This window comes from Ictidomys tridecemlineatus, chromosome 2, assembly GCF_052094955.1.
Source record: "Ictidomys tridecemlineatus isolate mIctTri1 chromosome 2, mIctTri1.hap1, whole genome shotgun sequence".
NCBI classification, from domain to species: domain Eukaryota; kingdom Metazoa; phylum Chordata; class Mammalia; order Rodentia; family Sciuridae; genus Ictidomys; species Ictidomys tridecemlineatus.
Window position 1 is genome coordinate 208,761,291 of NC_135478.1, and position 15,908 is coordinate 208,777,198.

General features: G+C 34.8%; 1 protein-coding gene across 19 annotated transcripts in view; it reads left to right on the forward strand.

The window, feature by feature from the left end:
* Mkln1 (muskelin 1) overlaps positions 1–15,908 on the forward strand; it is a 302,986-nt gene that overhangs the window by 276,599 nt on the left and 10,479 nt on the right. For all 19 annotated transcript variants that reach the window (XM_078040552.1, XM_078040549.1, XM_078040543.1 and 16 more), the window contains 3 exons: positions 2,095–2,209; positions 4,904–5,043; positions 9,750–9,852. In XM_078040552.1, coding sequence (XP_077896678.1) covers positions 2,095–2,209; positions 4,904–5,043; positions 9,750–9,852 — 358 coding nt within the window. The remainder of the gene's footprint in view (positions 1–2,094; positions 2,210–4,903; positions 5,044–9,749; positions 9,853–15,908) is intronic.

Here is a 15,908-nt window from a genome sequence, read left to right on the forward strand (position 1 = left end):
ATGAAATCTTAGAGTAGTTTTGATTTGCATTTCTCTAATTGCTGGAGATGTTGAACATTTTTTCACAAATGTGTTGTTTGATTGTATTTCTTCTTCTGTGAAGTATCTGTAAAGTTCCTTAGCCGATTTATTGATTGGGTTATTTGGGGGTTTTTTTGGCATTAACTTTTTTGAGTTCTTTATATATCCTAGAGATTTATGCTCTATCAGAGGTGTATGTGGTAAAGATTTTCTCCCATTCTGTAGGCTCTCTCTTCACGTTATTGTTTCCTTTGCTGAGAAGAAGCTTTTTAGTTTGAACCCATTCCATTTATTTTTTATTTTTTAAATATGTATTTTTTAGTTGTAGATGGACACAGTGCCTTTATTTTATTTATTTATTTTTATGTGGTGCTGAGGATCAAACTCAGTGCCTTATACATGCTAGGCAAGTGTTCTACCACTAAGCCACAACCTCAGCCCCCATCCCATTTATTGATTCTTGATTTTACTTCTTGTGCTTTAAGAGTCTTGTTAAGGAAGTCAAATCCTAGGCCGATGTGGTGAAGATTTGGGCCTACTTTTTTTTCTATTAGGCATAGGATCTCTATTCTAGTGCCTATTAGGTCTTTGATCTACTTTGAGTTTTGTGCAGGATGAGAGATAGGGGTTTAATTTTATTTTGTTACATCCATTTTGTGGATTTCCCAGTACCATTTGTTGAATATGCTATCTTTTTCCCAGTGAAAGTTTTTGGCGACTTTGTCTAATATGAGACAGCTATATTTATGTGGATTTGTCTCTGTGTCTTCTATATTGTACCATTGGTTTATATGTCTGTTTTGGTGCCAATATCATGCCATTTTTGTTACTATGGCTCTGAAATATAGTTTAAGGTCTGGTATTTTGATGCCTTCTGCTTTACTCTTCTTGCTAAGGATTGCTTTGGCTATTCTGGGTTTTTTATTTTTCCAAATGATTTTCATGATTGCTTTTTCTTTCTTTCTTTTTTCTTTTTCTTTTTAGTTGTACATGACACAATATCTTTATTTATTTATTTGTTTGTTTATTTATGTTATACTAAGGATTGAACCCAGTGCCTCACATATTCTAGGCAAGTGCTCTACCACTGAGCCACAACCCCAGTCCACTTTTTCTATTCCTATGAAGAGTGTCATTGGGATTTTAATATAAATTGCATTAAATCTGTATAACGCTTTTGGTAGTATGGCGATTTTGACAATATTAATTCTGCCTATCTAGGAGCATGGGAGGTCTTTCCATCTTCTAAGGTCTTCTTCAATTTCTTTCTTTAGTGTTCTGTAATTTTCATTGTAGAGGTTTTTCACCTTTTTTGTTAGATTGATTCCCAAGTTTTTTTTTTTTTTTTTTGAGGCTATCAGATATGGGGTAGTTTTTCTAATTTCTCTTTCAGTAGATTCATCACTGAGAGAACAAGCTTTTTTAAATGTCCCCAGGTCTTAGTTTTTTAAAAACTGTAAAAGTTTGATGAAAGTAAATTGAGGACATTATTACTTAGCATTTCCAGAGAGGACCCTTTGTCACAGAGCATCTCACAAAACTGGTTCTGCACAGTTTGTTTGGGAAATATTGACCCAGAAGATCCAGCTGTCACATTCTGTGGTGGCACCAGAAATGAATATTCTACAGGACAGAAACACTTCAAAGAACTTCCTCCATTTGGTAATGGATAGTAGTACTCAGAAACTAAGAGATTTATTGTTTTCTAAATAGGATGTTTATTTATAATCAGAATGAAAGCAGTGTACTGTGAGTCTTTTTATTGTAAATAATAAACAGGATTGCCTCCCTTTCAACTTTCAGTTTGAGCCTTTATATGTACTGTTTGTGTTTCACAGCATGAGATAGGTTGTTTTAGAGTGAGCTATTTGATGGCCATTAAAAGAATTTCAGAACTCAGTTCTAACAAATGCATATTGTTTTATGAGAGTTATCAGAACTTTAAGCTTTGATGAGAACAAATATATAATTTGATTTTTTGTTGGTAATTGGCAATTAATTTGCTTGCTATATTTGTATTAACATTGCTGCAAATTTTCCAGAGTAGAATGCCTTAAAAGCAATGTCTTGTAGGTCTTGCGTCTATAAGAATGATCAAGCTGCAAAAGACAATCCAAGTAAAAGTCTGCAGGAAGAAGAACCATGTCCAAGATTTGCCCACCAGCTTGTTTATGATGAGTTACACAAGGTGTGTTCACTACTTTGACCTGTAAATATTTTGTGGCCTAGTCTGAAAAAACCTCCAAATATATCTCTTTCTGATTTTTTAAGTGGATTTGAATAAAAAGTTATGATCTATAGCAAATAGTAGTATGTGTATTAGATATTCAGTATCAGTTCTCTCTAAAATTCTTTAAGAGAACAATTATTTTTTTCATAGGCTATAATTCTTGGCACTTCTCTTTTGAAAACTGTTATTGGCTGCTTCTACACTTGTATAGCATATATAAAGTCCTGGGTCTAATCCTTAGCTACACACACACACACACACACACAAAGTACAGTTTTGAGTATTTGGGTACCTTTGCCAATGATACGAAAAGGAGGAGATAGATTTGTAACTTCCTGGTTTTAGAGACTTTCCATTGTGTAAAGAAGCCATTTTATCTATATTTTTCTGTATGAATGACCTGTCTTCCACCATCCTTTTGAAAATCATCGTGCATTCTGAAGTTTGAATATAACTAAGTATTTAAAGTGGTTTCTTTAACTATTTCTGCCTTTAATTAAGCAGGTAGTTTAGTGATTAGACACAGATTATATGGAAATTTACTGACAGAGCCCTGTTCTTTCTGTTAAAGCTATAGGTATTAAAAGTCTGGGCTATATAGTTTGAGACCCCTAGGTGAAAGATACATGAGATGAATAAAAGTCTCTTAGAGTCTTCCAATTTAGAAGGTTAAATGAATTTCACATGTGGAACAGAAATAATATCTCTATGGTATAATACTGATACTGCCCGTTATCAGTGACGAGTTCTGCTCCCTCACATGTTGAAGTTTGAACAGTAGAGAATCATACTGAGGCAAGCATATAAAGCAAGATTTACTTTAAAAGGGGTAATATAGACTTCTCCCTGGAGGGAGGAGGAGGCCATAGCTGGTATCCTGGTATACCAAGAAGCAATGTGTTCTACCTCTTTATGTCTTTCTTCCCCTTACCTATTTCCTTCCTGCATACCTGTGACTAGCCCAGGATATGTTCAGTGGGATGGCCAAAAGGTGGGAAACAGGTGGGCTGAAAGGGGAAGGGCAGAATGGAGCGGCCCTGGGACACATTAATTAACAACTTTAGAGCTCCCTGTAGGTACCTGGGACAGTTCCTCAGCAATAGATTGGAGCAGAGTAGAATGCCTTAAAAGCAATGTCTTGCAGGTCTGGTATTGTGATGTCTTCTGCTTTACTCTTCTTGCTAAGGATTGCTTTGGCTATTCTGGGTTTTTTATTTTTCCAAATGAATTTCATGATTGCTTTTTCTTTCTTTTTTCTTTTTTTTTTTTAGTTGTACATGATATAATACCTTTATTTATTTATTTGTTTATTTATGTTGTGCTAAGGATTGTGCTAAGGTTCTTGATCAGGGTGGAGGAAGGGCTCTAAAGGAATTAACATTTCAGTCCCTCAGGGAGCAGTCCCCAACTTCCAGTACTCACTCAAATTGACCTCCTTGATCTGACCTGACTCAGTTCTATCTGTATTGACTTCCTGTCTAATTTTGGATTTAATACCATTGACTGTAGTGTTTTAAAATTTCAGGAAATGCTTTAAAACTTTTGACAGAATAACATTAAAACTCTAATATAAGCCAGGCACAGTGGTGCACGCCTGTAATTCCAGTGGTTCAGAGGCTGAGACAGGAGGATCACAGATTCAAAGCCAACCTAAGTTGTTGAGGCCAGCCTCATTCTCCTGCCTCAGCAATGGTGAGGTGCTAAGCAAATCAGTGAGACCCTATGTCTAAGTAAAATACAAAATAGGACTGGAGATGTGGCTCAGTGGTTGAGTGCCCCTGAGTTCAATACCTAGTATGGGGTGGGGGTGGAGGGGGGAGAAGGGGTAGGGGGTGGGGGGGTGGAGGGAGGGAGGAGGGGGGCTGGGGGAGGGGTGGGGAGGTTGGGGGTTAGGGGCGAGGGGGGTTGAGGGGCCGAGGGGAGTTGAGGGGGCGGGAGGGTTGGGGGGTGGGGGAGATTGGGGGGTAGGGGGCAGGAAGGGTTGGGGGGGATGCGGGCCACAAAGCATCTAATATAATAGTGAAATCATTATTGCTTTCCTTTTACATTTCTATTTTGGTATTAATTAAATAATTTTAAAACTATTTTACAAATTATATGTTCCATTTAATATTTGGTATTTAGGTTAAAATAAGATAATATTTTTATAAGGTTTTTAGATTCAGTGATTCAATTCAACACGTATGTCAGTTTTTAAAAAAAATATTATTTGCTATTTTGATCAATACTTGATTAACTTGATAATGCCTATTATTTGTTGTCTTCCACCAATTTATCTTGGATTAAATTCTTCCCCTAAGTATTTGTTTGTTTCTTTTCTATCATTGCTTTTGTTTTATGTCTTCTGCTATCATTCTAATTGTGGTAATACAACTTATTTCAGTATGAAGTGTAGTTTAGGAAAGAGCCATAGTGCTTTATAGCTCAGTGGTAGAGTATGCATGAGACCTAGGTTCAATTCCTAGTTATTTAAAAAAAAAAAAAAAGTTTGGGGGACATTGGGGGTAGAAGAGGAGGGGAGGGGAGTCTTTGGTAAAAATTATATTTGTAGTATTACATATTACTACCCAAATGAAAACATTATACCAGGGCTTCTATAGTTTCTTGAAAAATATGAATTTTTAAAAATTTGGTTTGTTGTGTTTATCATAGGTTCATTATTTATTTGGTGGAAATCCAGGAAAATCTTGCTCTCCAAAGATGAGACTTGATGACTTCTGGTCACTGAAATTGTGTAGACCTTCAAAAGATTACTTATTGAGGCATTGCAAGTATCTCATAAGAAAACACAGGTATGAAAATAATTTACTGAAAACTTTAACATTATTGGCTATTGTTGGTAGCTAGCTCTGGAGACCTGACTTTGTTTTTGCAACTCTAAAGAGTATAGCCACATGTGGTGGTGCACACTGGTAATCCTAGTGATTTGGGAGGCTGAGGCAGGAGAATGAGGCTAGCCTCAACAATTTAGCAAGCCCCTGTCTCAAAATAAGAAAGAAAGAGGGATAGGGGTGTAGCTCAGTGGTAGCATGCTCCTGGGTTGAATCCTCAGTACACCTGTCCCACCAAAAAAAGAAAGAAAGAAAATAGCATAAATACTGTGAAGATCATATTGTTTTGTAGATGCTTATTTTTTGCTTTTCTCTCAAAGGCAAAGTGCTAAGATTTTTAATACAGAGAAAGTGAAATTCTGTGAATATTAAAATAGTAGAAAAAAATTTTGTGAAGGCTGTGTACCTACTTTGGAATAACTCAAGTCCTAACTACTACAAATAAGATCAGCTTTAGAGTATTAATATATGCCCGACTTGTTCTTAACTCTTCATAGTGAATGTGGTGGTATATTAGATTACATATCTTTATGGTTTGATTTTTCACAATATAACTTTAAAATATGGTTATAGTTTTCTTTGCCAATTAAGTTTTGTTTTTGTTTTAATTGTCACTTTATTTTCCCTTTTAAAAATATTTTGGGGGCTGGGTACAGTGGCATATGCCTGTATACCCAGTGATTCGGTGGTTGAGGCAGGGTGACTGCAAATTCAAAGCCAGCCTCGGCAACTTATGGAGGCCCCAAGCAACTTAGCAAGACCCTGTCTCAAAATTAACATTAAAAAGGGCTGGAGATGTGGCTCAGTGGTGGAGTATTTGCCAAGATTGCATGAAGCCCTGGGTTTGATTCTCAGCACCACAAAATAATAATGGTATTCATAATAATGCTTTCATTAGATAGGTAAAATGGCAGTTTATGGTGCAAACATCATTGCATCATTGTTAGTGACTTTTCCTAATTAAGAAATAAAGTGAGCCAGGTGCAGTGGCTCATGCCTATAATCCCAGTGCTAGGGCAGCTGAAGCAGGAGGATTACAAATTGAAGACTAGCCTCATCAACTAGCTAGTCTTGAGACCCTAAACAACATAGTGAGACCCTGTCTCAGAATAAAAAATAAAAGGGGCTGGGGATGTGACTCAGGATTTAAGTGCCCCTGAGTTTAATCACCAGTACACCCCCACCCCATAAAAAGGAAAAATAAAGTCAAAGTGAGGAGTGAAAATGGATAAAGAATTTTTTTAAATGAATCATTTAAATATATGATGAAAGATTAACAAATCTTGTGAGTGTGAGAATAATTTATGAAATAAAGAAATTGAAATTAAAAGATAGGAAGTTTGTGGTTGGAAACATTAGTCATGGAAATTAGCTACTATGGGGAAAGAAATGTGTTACCTTATCTCAGAACTTAAAAAAAAAAACCTTTAAAGGAGAATTTAAGAATATATAAAGAACTTATCCATTCATATAAACTGTTTTCAACTAAAGTTAATAATAGTAACATAAAAATATGAAGCATAGTATTCTTTTCTGTTTATGATTGCTTTTTGCCTGTATTCTGATAGCTAGTGTCTAAATGGAAAAACGACTAGGTCTTGATGGATAGACCTGGTATTCATTTTAAGTCTTCTGTCTTGACCTCTCTGGAGATCACTTTGCTCATTTGTAGAATGGCAAAAGCAACCACATAAATGGTGTGCTAGATTTTGTCCTAGCCTCTATGGATTTATCAGTGAAGAATAGAAAGAAAAGTTCCTGCCTTCAAAGGGAGATTAATAATAATTATATAATAAGTACTATGGAAAAAAAATAAAACAGGTTAAGAGCTATTGTTACAGGTGAAAGAGCTAGAGGGTTGTTGTTTTTGTTTGTTTGTTTGTCTGTTTTGTTTTTTTTTTTGTACTAGGAATTGAACCCAGAGGTGTTTTACCCACTGAGCTACATCCCCAGTCCTTTTTATGTTTTATTTTGAGACAGGGTCTTGCCAAGTTGCTGAGTCTGGCCTCAAACTTGCAATTCTTTTGCCTCAGTCACCCAGCTCACTGGAATTACAGAAATGTGCTACTATACCTGACTTGGAGATGCAATTTTAAATAAAATTATTAGGGTAGATCTCACAGCCCCCGCCCCCCCCAAAAAAAAGACTTTGTTTATTTGCTTCTACTTAGAGACCTAATGGATATGAGGGAATGTATTGTGTAGATATTTAGGGGGAGATGTTCCAGAAAGGCAAGGCTCTGAGGTTAAAAAATATGCCTGGATTATTTGAGGAGTATAAGAAGGGTAGTGTGGTAGAAGTGAAATGAGTGAGGTGATTAGGTGAGATGAGGTCAAAGAGATACAGAAAGGGAAGGACTTTGGCGCCTTCTCAGCATTTGAACAGTGAGGCCCAAGGAGAATGTTTAGAACAGTTCTAACTACCAGGAGCTGCAGTAGTCACATTTTTTTTTTTTTTTGTACTTTTTTCTGCTGCTTTGTCTGCTTCTGCTATTTAACTGACTGCTCCTAACTTTGTTCTCTTGGCTTCAGGACCTGGAGAGAGAGGGTTAGATCCAACATTTCATGACTTCTATTTATTGCCCTCTCTATTTGCCTTTTACACGTCCTTATATATCTCACCTTTGATTCTTGGAAAGAATTCCTAGGAGAGAGTGGCCCTTTTGGGAAAACTTTTGCCAAGCCACTTTATAAACTGTTGATCAAGCTTGAGACTGTTGACAGGCTCATGTTCCAAACGTCTGGTTTAATCTGTTGTAAATAAAATGTAAAATGACCTCTGCCTAAGAGACTCTCATTGAGGACTAGCAGCTTGGCTGTCCCTTTCAGGGTATTACCTGGTACATGAGAGTTGTGATATTTTCCTAGTCTTTGTCTCCTATCTAATGTACAGATAGCTTGCAACTAAGATTGCCATCAGCCTGAATACCTCTGGGAAAGGCCAAAGCAAATTATATGAATTTTCTTTGTCTATGATATTTAGAACAGTGTGACAATTTATTAGAAATAAAATACATAATTAAAGCATGTATAATTATACTTTAATAAAAGGACATTATCTTATTTAAATAGACCCTGATAGTTGTGTTCTCCCCACCCTTCATGGTATACAAGATTAAACCTAGGAGTGCTCTACCACTGAGCTACATCCACAGCCCTTTTATTTTTTATTTTGAGACAGGGTTTCCCTAAGTTGTCCAGGCTGGTCTCAAACTTGCAGTCTGGGCTGGGGTTGTAGCTCAGTGGTAGAGCACTTGTGTAGCATGTGTAAGCCACTGGGTTTGATCCTCAGCACCACATAAAAATAAATAAATAAAATAAAGGTATTATGTTCATCTACAACTAAAAAATTAAAACAACAACTTGCAATCTACATACCTCATCCTCTCAAATTACTGGGATTGCAGGTATGTGCCATTGTACCCCGCTACATTTTTTTTTTTTAAGAGAATGTTGCCTGGAATGCCCAAAGCCCTGGGGTTAAATCCCTAGTGTGTGTGTGTGTGTGTGTGTGTGTGTGTGTGTCTGTGTCTGTCTCTCTCTCTCTCTCTTTTACACACACACACACACACACACACACACACCCCAAACAAGCAAAAACAGAGCAAGAGAACTCTTTTCCTTTTCAGTTTTGGAATCCACCTGTATTTTATTCTGTTTTTCTGCTCCTTACTAGCTCTTATCTTTGCCAGATTCATTTTAGAGGCCTCAGGTTCTTATTTATTTGTTTAAACTGTTGAGCTGGATGTGGTGGCACATGCCTGAATTCCCAGCAGTTTAAGAAGCTGAGACAGGAGGATCACAAGTTCAAAGCCAGCCTCAGCAACAACTAGGCACTAAAGCAACTCAGTGAGACCCTGTCTCTGAATAAAATAAAAATAGGGCTGGGGATGTGGCTCAGTGGTCAAGTGCCCCAGCTTCAGTCCCCAGTACCAGAAAAAAGCAACAAAAATATCTGTTGAAAAATGTTTCACCATCATAGAGTTATTTTGATATAGCTTAAAAATGATAACAGAGCAGGTAATAAAAATTGAATAGGCATATTTTCTAACAAATTTAAAATGCTTGCTAAGTGGTTGGTGCAGTTGTTCTGTTACTTTCTGTTACTTTCTGTTACTCAATGACTGAAACATGGAAACATTCTCATTAAAAATATTGAATTTTAAAAAATATATTGAATGTTAATGCTACTCATTAAAAGAGACCATATTCATTTCAGTTTCCAATGTATTTATTAAATATCTCCATGGGAAAATATATTGTACAAATCTAAGCAAGTAGATTTTATAAGCACTTGTTTTTGATGAAAGCATTGAGCTCTTTTGGAGTTCTGTTATCCAAAATAAATGACATAGAGACTGTTTTGTAGTGAACTTAATTCTCAATTATAGTTTTAAGGCAAGGGTAGGATGTACTCTCTAGGTAGGATGAATTCTCTAGCATCTCAACTGCTTGTGGCCACCTGGCATTGCCATTGTGTCTCTATGTGCTCTACATCTACACTATTTGCATGTTAGTATTCTTACCCAGGAATCCCAGACTCAAGTTTTTTAGATACTAAGAATAACTCATCTTGTACACAATGTATTTCATTCTGGGTCTTAAAAGACATTTCTTGTGTTATATTATGACTCAAAATAATTATTATTCTGATTTATATTTTCTAGGTTTGAAGAAAAGGCTCAAATGGATCCCCTTAGTGCTCTAAAATATTTACAAAATGATCTTTATATAACTGTGGATCATTCAGATCCAGAAGAGACAAAAGAGGTAAGGAAAGGTGGTAATGACCTACAAGAATTGAGTATGTTTTAAAATGTCTTTCTAACTTGAGTGTTGAAAATGAAAATTTGACACTAAGCTTAAAAATGATAACAGAGCAGGTAAATTAAAAATTGAACAGGCATATTTTCATTTGATAAAATTCAGGTGACTCAGGAAACCCATTCGAATTCTCACATATAAAGTTTTAACTTAGACATTAGTTTTGTTTTTCAGGAAGAAAACAAAGTTTTACTTTTTCCATAATCCCATGATTCTTTCGCTTAAGGATTATGTAATAGTTCAGTACCAACTTTTCTACTGATATTTAAGATCGCTCAAGAGTAAAGAAAACTTAGGTTTATGGGAGTAGCGTCCTTGCTTATTATATGAATGTTGTAGCAGTATAGCTTGACTGTAGGTTACTACATTCAACAGTAGTTCCTAAGCCTGAGAAACAATAGCTGACCATGATTATTGAAGTTTTTGTTACATGGGATAAAGCAACTGTTTCAAAAGATTTCACATTCTTAAGGGCATATTTGCCCATCCACTGTGTGAATGTGCCTGCAATAACTTGCATGGTTTTATATTTTACAGTCTTTCTTCCCACTAACTGCTGAGATTCCTTTGTCATTTTTTTTTCTCTGCCAGCCATCTTGCAGCATCTGAACTATATTCCATTTTGTTTTTCTGCTCATAGAATTGGTACTAATGATATGTAGTTCTCTTCTTTACATCCATTTCCCTTTTAGCTGTTGCTTTGCTTTGACTTTGTAAAAACAATATCAAGCAGTGTTTGTCTCTCCTCAGCATCAATATAAGTGGTTTCAGATTTAACGTCAAATCCCTTTCAGGCACCAGGTTCATTGTACTTTTAAATCAGTAGAGCCAGCCATGTCCTCAGCACCAAAATGAAGACAGATTCTTTCATAGTATCCTGCTGTGAAAATAAGTCCTGTTGCTCTTACTCAGTATTGGTTATTACCCCAGGATAGGTAGAGAATCAGCAGAACATACTTTAGAACCCTCTGTGGGGACAGTTAATTTTAATTGTCTTTTCTTGAGACTTACTCAATTCATGATAACTATTTGAAAGAGGGGAAATTATTTAGTTTTGCTCAGAAGCAAAATACATTTGGTATAATCCATTTTTACTTACAACTCTACATAGTTGCAGAGAGAACATTAATGTTAATTTTGTTGGATCATGCATTTAAGAGTTGTAAATAGATATTCTTGTGATCTGTCCATATTCTATATAAAATGGCTATAACTGGGCAGTCATTTTCCTCTTATTTTTAAAACCAAAACAAAGTATTTCAAAGTAAATAATTTCAGCTGTGTGAGCTGTAAGTAGGCCAAAGAAAACAGTTTGTTCTTAGCTAAGTTAATAGGCAAAAATCAGGACAGGGAGGAATTTCAAGTTCACATAGACCCATTTATTAATTTTGGTAGCTAATTTCTATTTTTTTTTCTTTTTCAAATAGTAACAACTTCTCTTTTATATGCTATATATTTCCATTTTATTTCCTAAAAAACTTAAGCCAGAGTTGTTTGGTCCTGTTATAAGTTAATAAAATGACATTCTGGGTGCTGGGGTTGTGACTCAGCAGTAGACTGCTCGCCTAACACATGCAAATTTCTGGGTTCCATCCTCTACACCACATATAAATAAATAAATAAAAATAAAGGTGTTGTGTCCATCTACAACTAAAAAATAAATAAAATAAAATGGCATTCTGTGTGTTAGTATCAGTTATCTCAGAAAATTTTACAAAACCAGTACTCCTACCCAAATTCTCCTCTAGCTGCATATCTAACAAAAAACAGAAAACACATTTGATATTGGGGATTATTGGTCTGAAAGGCGATTATTTTGTTTAAGAATGCTTGAACAGATATAACTTTCAACACTTCTTATATTCCAGTAATCCATTTTGGGGAAGGAAATCCCCAGTGACAGAGTATTTATTATATTTGCAGTACTTTTCAGTAAGACACCTAAACTTTCACTTTTCATTATAGGAGATCATTCCCCTCGTTGCGAAAGGCCTATTTCTCATTTTCTGTAGTAGCTTGCTTTTGTTCTATTTGTATGTTTTACAAATTTTTCATTATTTAAATGACTTTCAGAAACCAAAAGGTTTTTTGGATTTTGTACACATGGTTGTCAATATGATTATCATCATTGTGCCAATTATTAGGATGAGGACAGTAAACTACCAGCTATATACCAGAACATGGTTCTTTGTTTCCTCTAGTCTCCACAACATGTTTTCAGAATTGGTGATAAAATTCAATAATTTTATAAACTGATTTTTTAAAGTATTTTTTTTTCTAGAAAAGGCTTGAAAAATGTGTACCAAATTCAAGTCTACCATTTTCAGAGGGTACTTATAGAGAAGGAATGAAAAAAAGTAGTTTTCAGCCAGTATAGCATGTTCTGAATTAATTATATAGTGCCTGCGCTGTTTCCACAGTACTTGTATCATTCATTTAATAGTTTGATTTCCTACAATGTGCCAGGCATTCTAGGCTTAGGAGATACATAGCAAACAAAACAAGATCCCTGCCCAGAAGGCTCTTATGTTCCTTTGGGAGAGACAATAAACAGTAAGCATATTAAATTAGTAAGGTATATAGCATGATAGAATTTGATAAGCATTACAGGAAAATAAAATAAGCTGCAGGAAGGATAAAGGGATCAGAGGTAAGAATTGGGCAATTCTAATAAGATGATCATAATAGACCTCAATTAGAAATAAGACTTGTGCAAAGACTTGAAGGATTGAGGAAATGAGCTAGGCAGATAATTTGGTAAAGACAGTATCTAGCAAAGTGGGAGTTAGAACAAAGATCCTAGGGTGGTAACATTCTGGCATGATTTAGAAGAGTGGCATGCAATCCATGGTGACTAGAGTAGAGAAGAAAAGTGAGAGCAGTCAGAGATGAGGTCACAGAGTAAGAAGCAAGGACTGGGAAAACAGATGGTGAATGCCTTCCGAAGCCTTTTTAGGACTTTGGCTTTTAGCGTGATTGAAGAAGTCAGTTCGGGCTTATTGTGTAGAAGAATGATGTGATCTACATTCTGTTTTAATTAGATCACTGTGACTACTATATTGACAACAGACTAAAGGGGAAAAAGTATGTTGACAGAAAGACTCACAAAGAAGATTTTAGAAATCTAAGCAAGAAATTGTTCAAGTTCAGATCAAAATAGTAGAAATAGAGAGAATAGTAGCAATAGAGAGATAAGCAAAATCGACCAAATTTTCAGTATATTTAAATGTAGAACCAACAAGTTTTTATGGTGAATTGAATGTAACATTCAAATAAATAACTCCAAAGTTTTTTACCTAAAAAACTGGAAGGATGAAATTAACTTTCAGTTGAAATGAGAAGGTTCTGAGGGGAGTTGTTTGTGGTGGTAGGTGGGGACTTCTTACTGGAAATCAGAAAGTTGATTTTGGGTTTGTTCATGAAACAACCAGCTAAGGTGGTAGTTGGATATTTGAGTTCAGAGTTTGGGAAAGGGGTCTGTAATGTCACTTGGTATATGTTAAAATCATAGGCCAATACATATCAGTTTCACTTATTTAATCAGATTGTTAAAATAAGTTTTCGACTCCTCCTCCTCTATGTAGAACCAGTTAAGTTTATCTTTTACCTTAGGAGTTAGAAAAGATGAGCAAGTTAAACCCCAAATAAGAAAACGGGAAATTAGTGAAATAAGAAACAAGCAAAAGAGAAAAATTCAAAAGTGAAAAGTTGGTTTTTTGTAAAGGTAAATAAAATTGATAAACTCCAAGCAAGACTTATGAAGAAAAAAGTGAAAATTATATCAACATTACAGATAAAAGGTAGAAATCACTATGTTTCATTAAAGAGTAATAAATTTAAGATCTTGATGAAATGGACAATACTTTAATGATATGATTCACCAAAACTGACATAAGAAGAAACAAAATCTTAAGGAACCCATATCCATTACAGAGATTGACTTTGTAATTAAAAATATTCCAATGGGGCTGGGGTTGTGGCTCAGTGGTAGAGCACTTGCCTGGCATGTGTGAGGTCCTGGGTTCAATTCTCAGCACCACATATAAATAAATAAGGTTCCATTGACAACTAAAAATATATATATATAAAAAAAAACTTTAATAAAATGTTCCAAGAAAGAAAGAGCCTTGGCTCTATCAATAAATTCTGTCAACCATTTAAGGAAGGGGAAAAAAAATAACTAGTTTTGCATGGACCTCAGAAATCTGAAGGACATATGTGAGTCCTAAATCCTTTTATGAAGGTAGTTTAAAATTATATAAAATTTTGGTAAAGACATTACAAGCAAAAAAAAAAACACCCAAAAACAGTATCCTTCATTAATGTAGAAGTAAAATTCTTAAGAAAATTTTATCTGATTAAATTCAGCAATATATTAAGTAGTTAATATTCTATTACCAAATAGAAGTTTATCCCAGGGGCCAGGCCCAGAGGCACATGACTCAGGAGTCTGAGGCAGGAGATTACAGGTTCATGGCCAGCCTCAGCAACTTAGTGAGGCCCTAAACAACTTAATGAGATTCTGTCTTAAAATTAAAAAATCCAAAGAGCCGGGGATGTAACTGATAAAGCACTCCTAGATTCAATCTCCAGTAAAAAAAAAAAAGTAGTAGTAGTAGTAGTTTTATCCTAGAACTACATGATTAGTTTAACATTTGAAAATCACTGTAACTAACCACACTAACACAATGAAAGAGAAGAACCATAGATTATCTCCATAAATGGAGAAAAACATCTAACAAAATTCAAACTCATTATGATAAAAATTCTTAGCAAACTAGGAATAAAAAGAAACTTCCAAAAATCTCATAAAATACATCTATGAAAAACATGTAATAGGACCATACCTAATTGTAGAATATTAACCTCTTTCCCCAGAGATTATGACAAAGAAAAGACATATGCTCTCCTTACCTCTGTTCAACATATACCAGTTTTAGCTAGTGCAATAAGTTAAGAAAAAGAAAGAAATAGCATGAAGATTGGAAAGGAAAAACTAATTTTTTTTTTTGCATTTGTAGATAACTTGATTGTATTATAGAAAATCCCATACAATATACAAACCAATATAAATGAATTTAGGAAATTTACATAATACAAAGTCAATAGAAAAGAACAACCATATTTTTATAATAGCAATAAGCAATTAGCAAATGGAAACTTAAGTCATACTGATCATATTAGCATAAAGAAATGTCAAATATGTAGTCCTAAGTATTATAAGAATTTATAATATTGGAGAGATTTATGGATTGAAAGACTAAAATTTTTTCAAAGTTGCACATTGTCCCCAAAATGGTCTTTAGCTTAATGCTGTCTCTTTTGATAATCTGCGAAGTTTTGTTTTTGTTGTTGTTGAGGACATAAACAAGCTTATTCTAAAATTTATGTAGACATGCAAAGGATGTCGCTAGACTACCTGATATCAGGTCTTTTGTATAAAGCCACAGTAATGAAGGCAGCATGGTACTGGTCTAAGGACAAACAAATGGATCAATAGAATAGGATAGAGTCCAGAAATAGACCTGCATATATACATATATAATCAACTGGTTTTCGACCATGGTGCCAAATTCAAGGAAAGTTTATTTATTTGTTTAGTTTTTTGGACAAATGATTTGATTAACTGGTAATCGTAACCTGTGTTACTCTTTACATAAAAAATTAAGGTAGATTACTGATCTAAATATAAAATAATAATAAGTTTCAAGGAAAGAAAACAGATTTATTTTTACAACCTTAAAATAGGCAAGATTTTATAGACAACACAAAAGACACTAAATATGAATGAGAAAAACTTGTTATTGGTCTTCAACAGAATTTAGATTTTTACTCATTAAAAGACATTAAGAGGGCTGGGGATATAGCTCAGTTTGTAGAGTGCTTGCCTTGTACGCACAAGGCCTTGAGTTTAATCCCCAGTACCACCAAAAATTAAAAAGACATTAAGAAAAGAAAATAGACAAACCACAAACTAACCAGTATTTTGCAGTAGAGATATC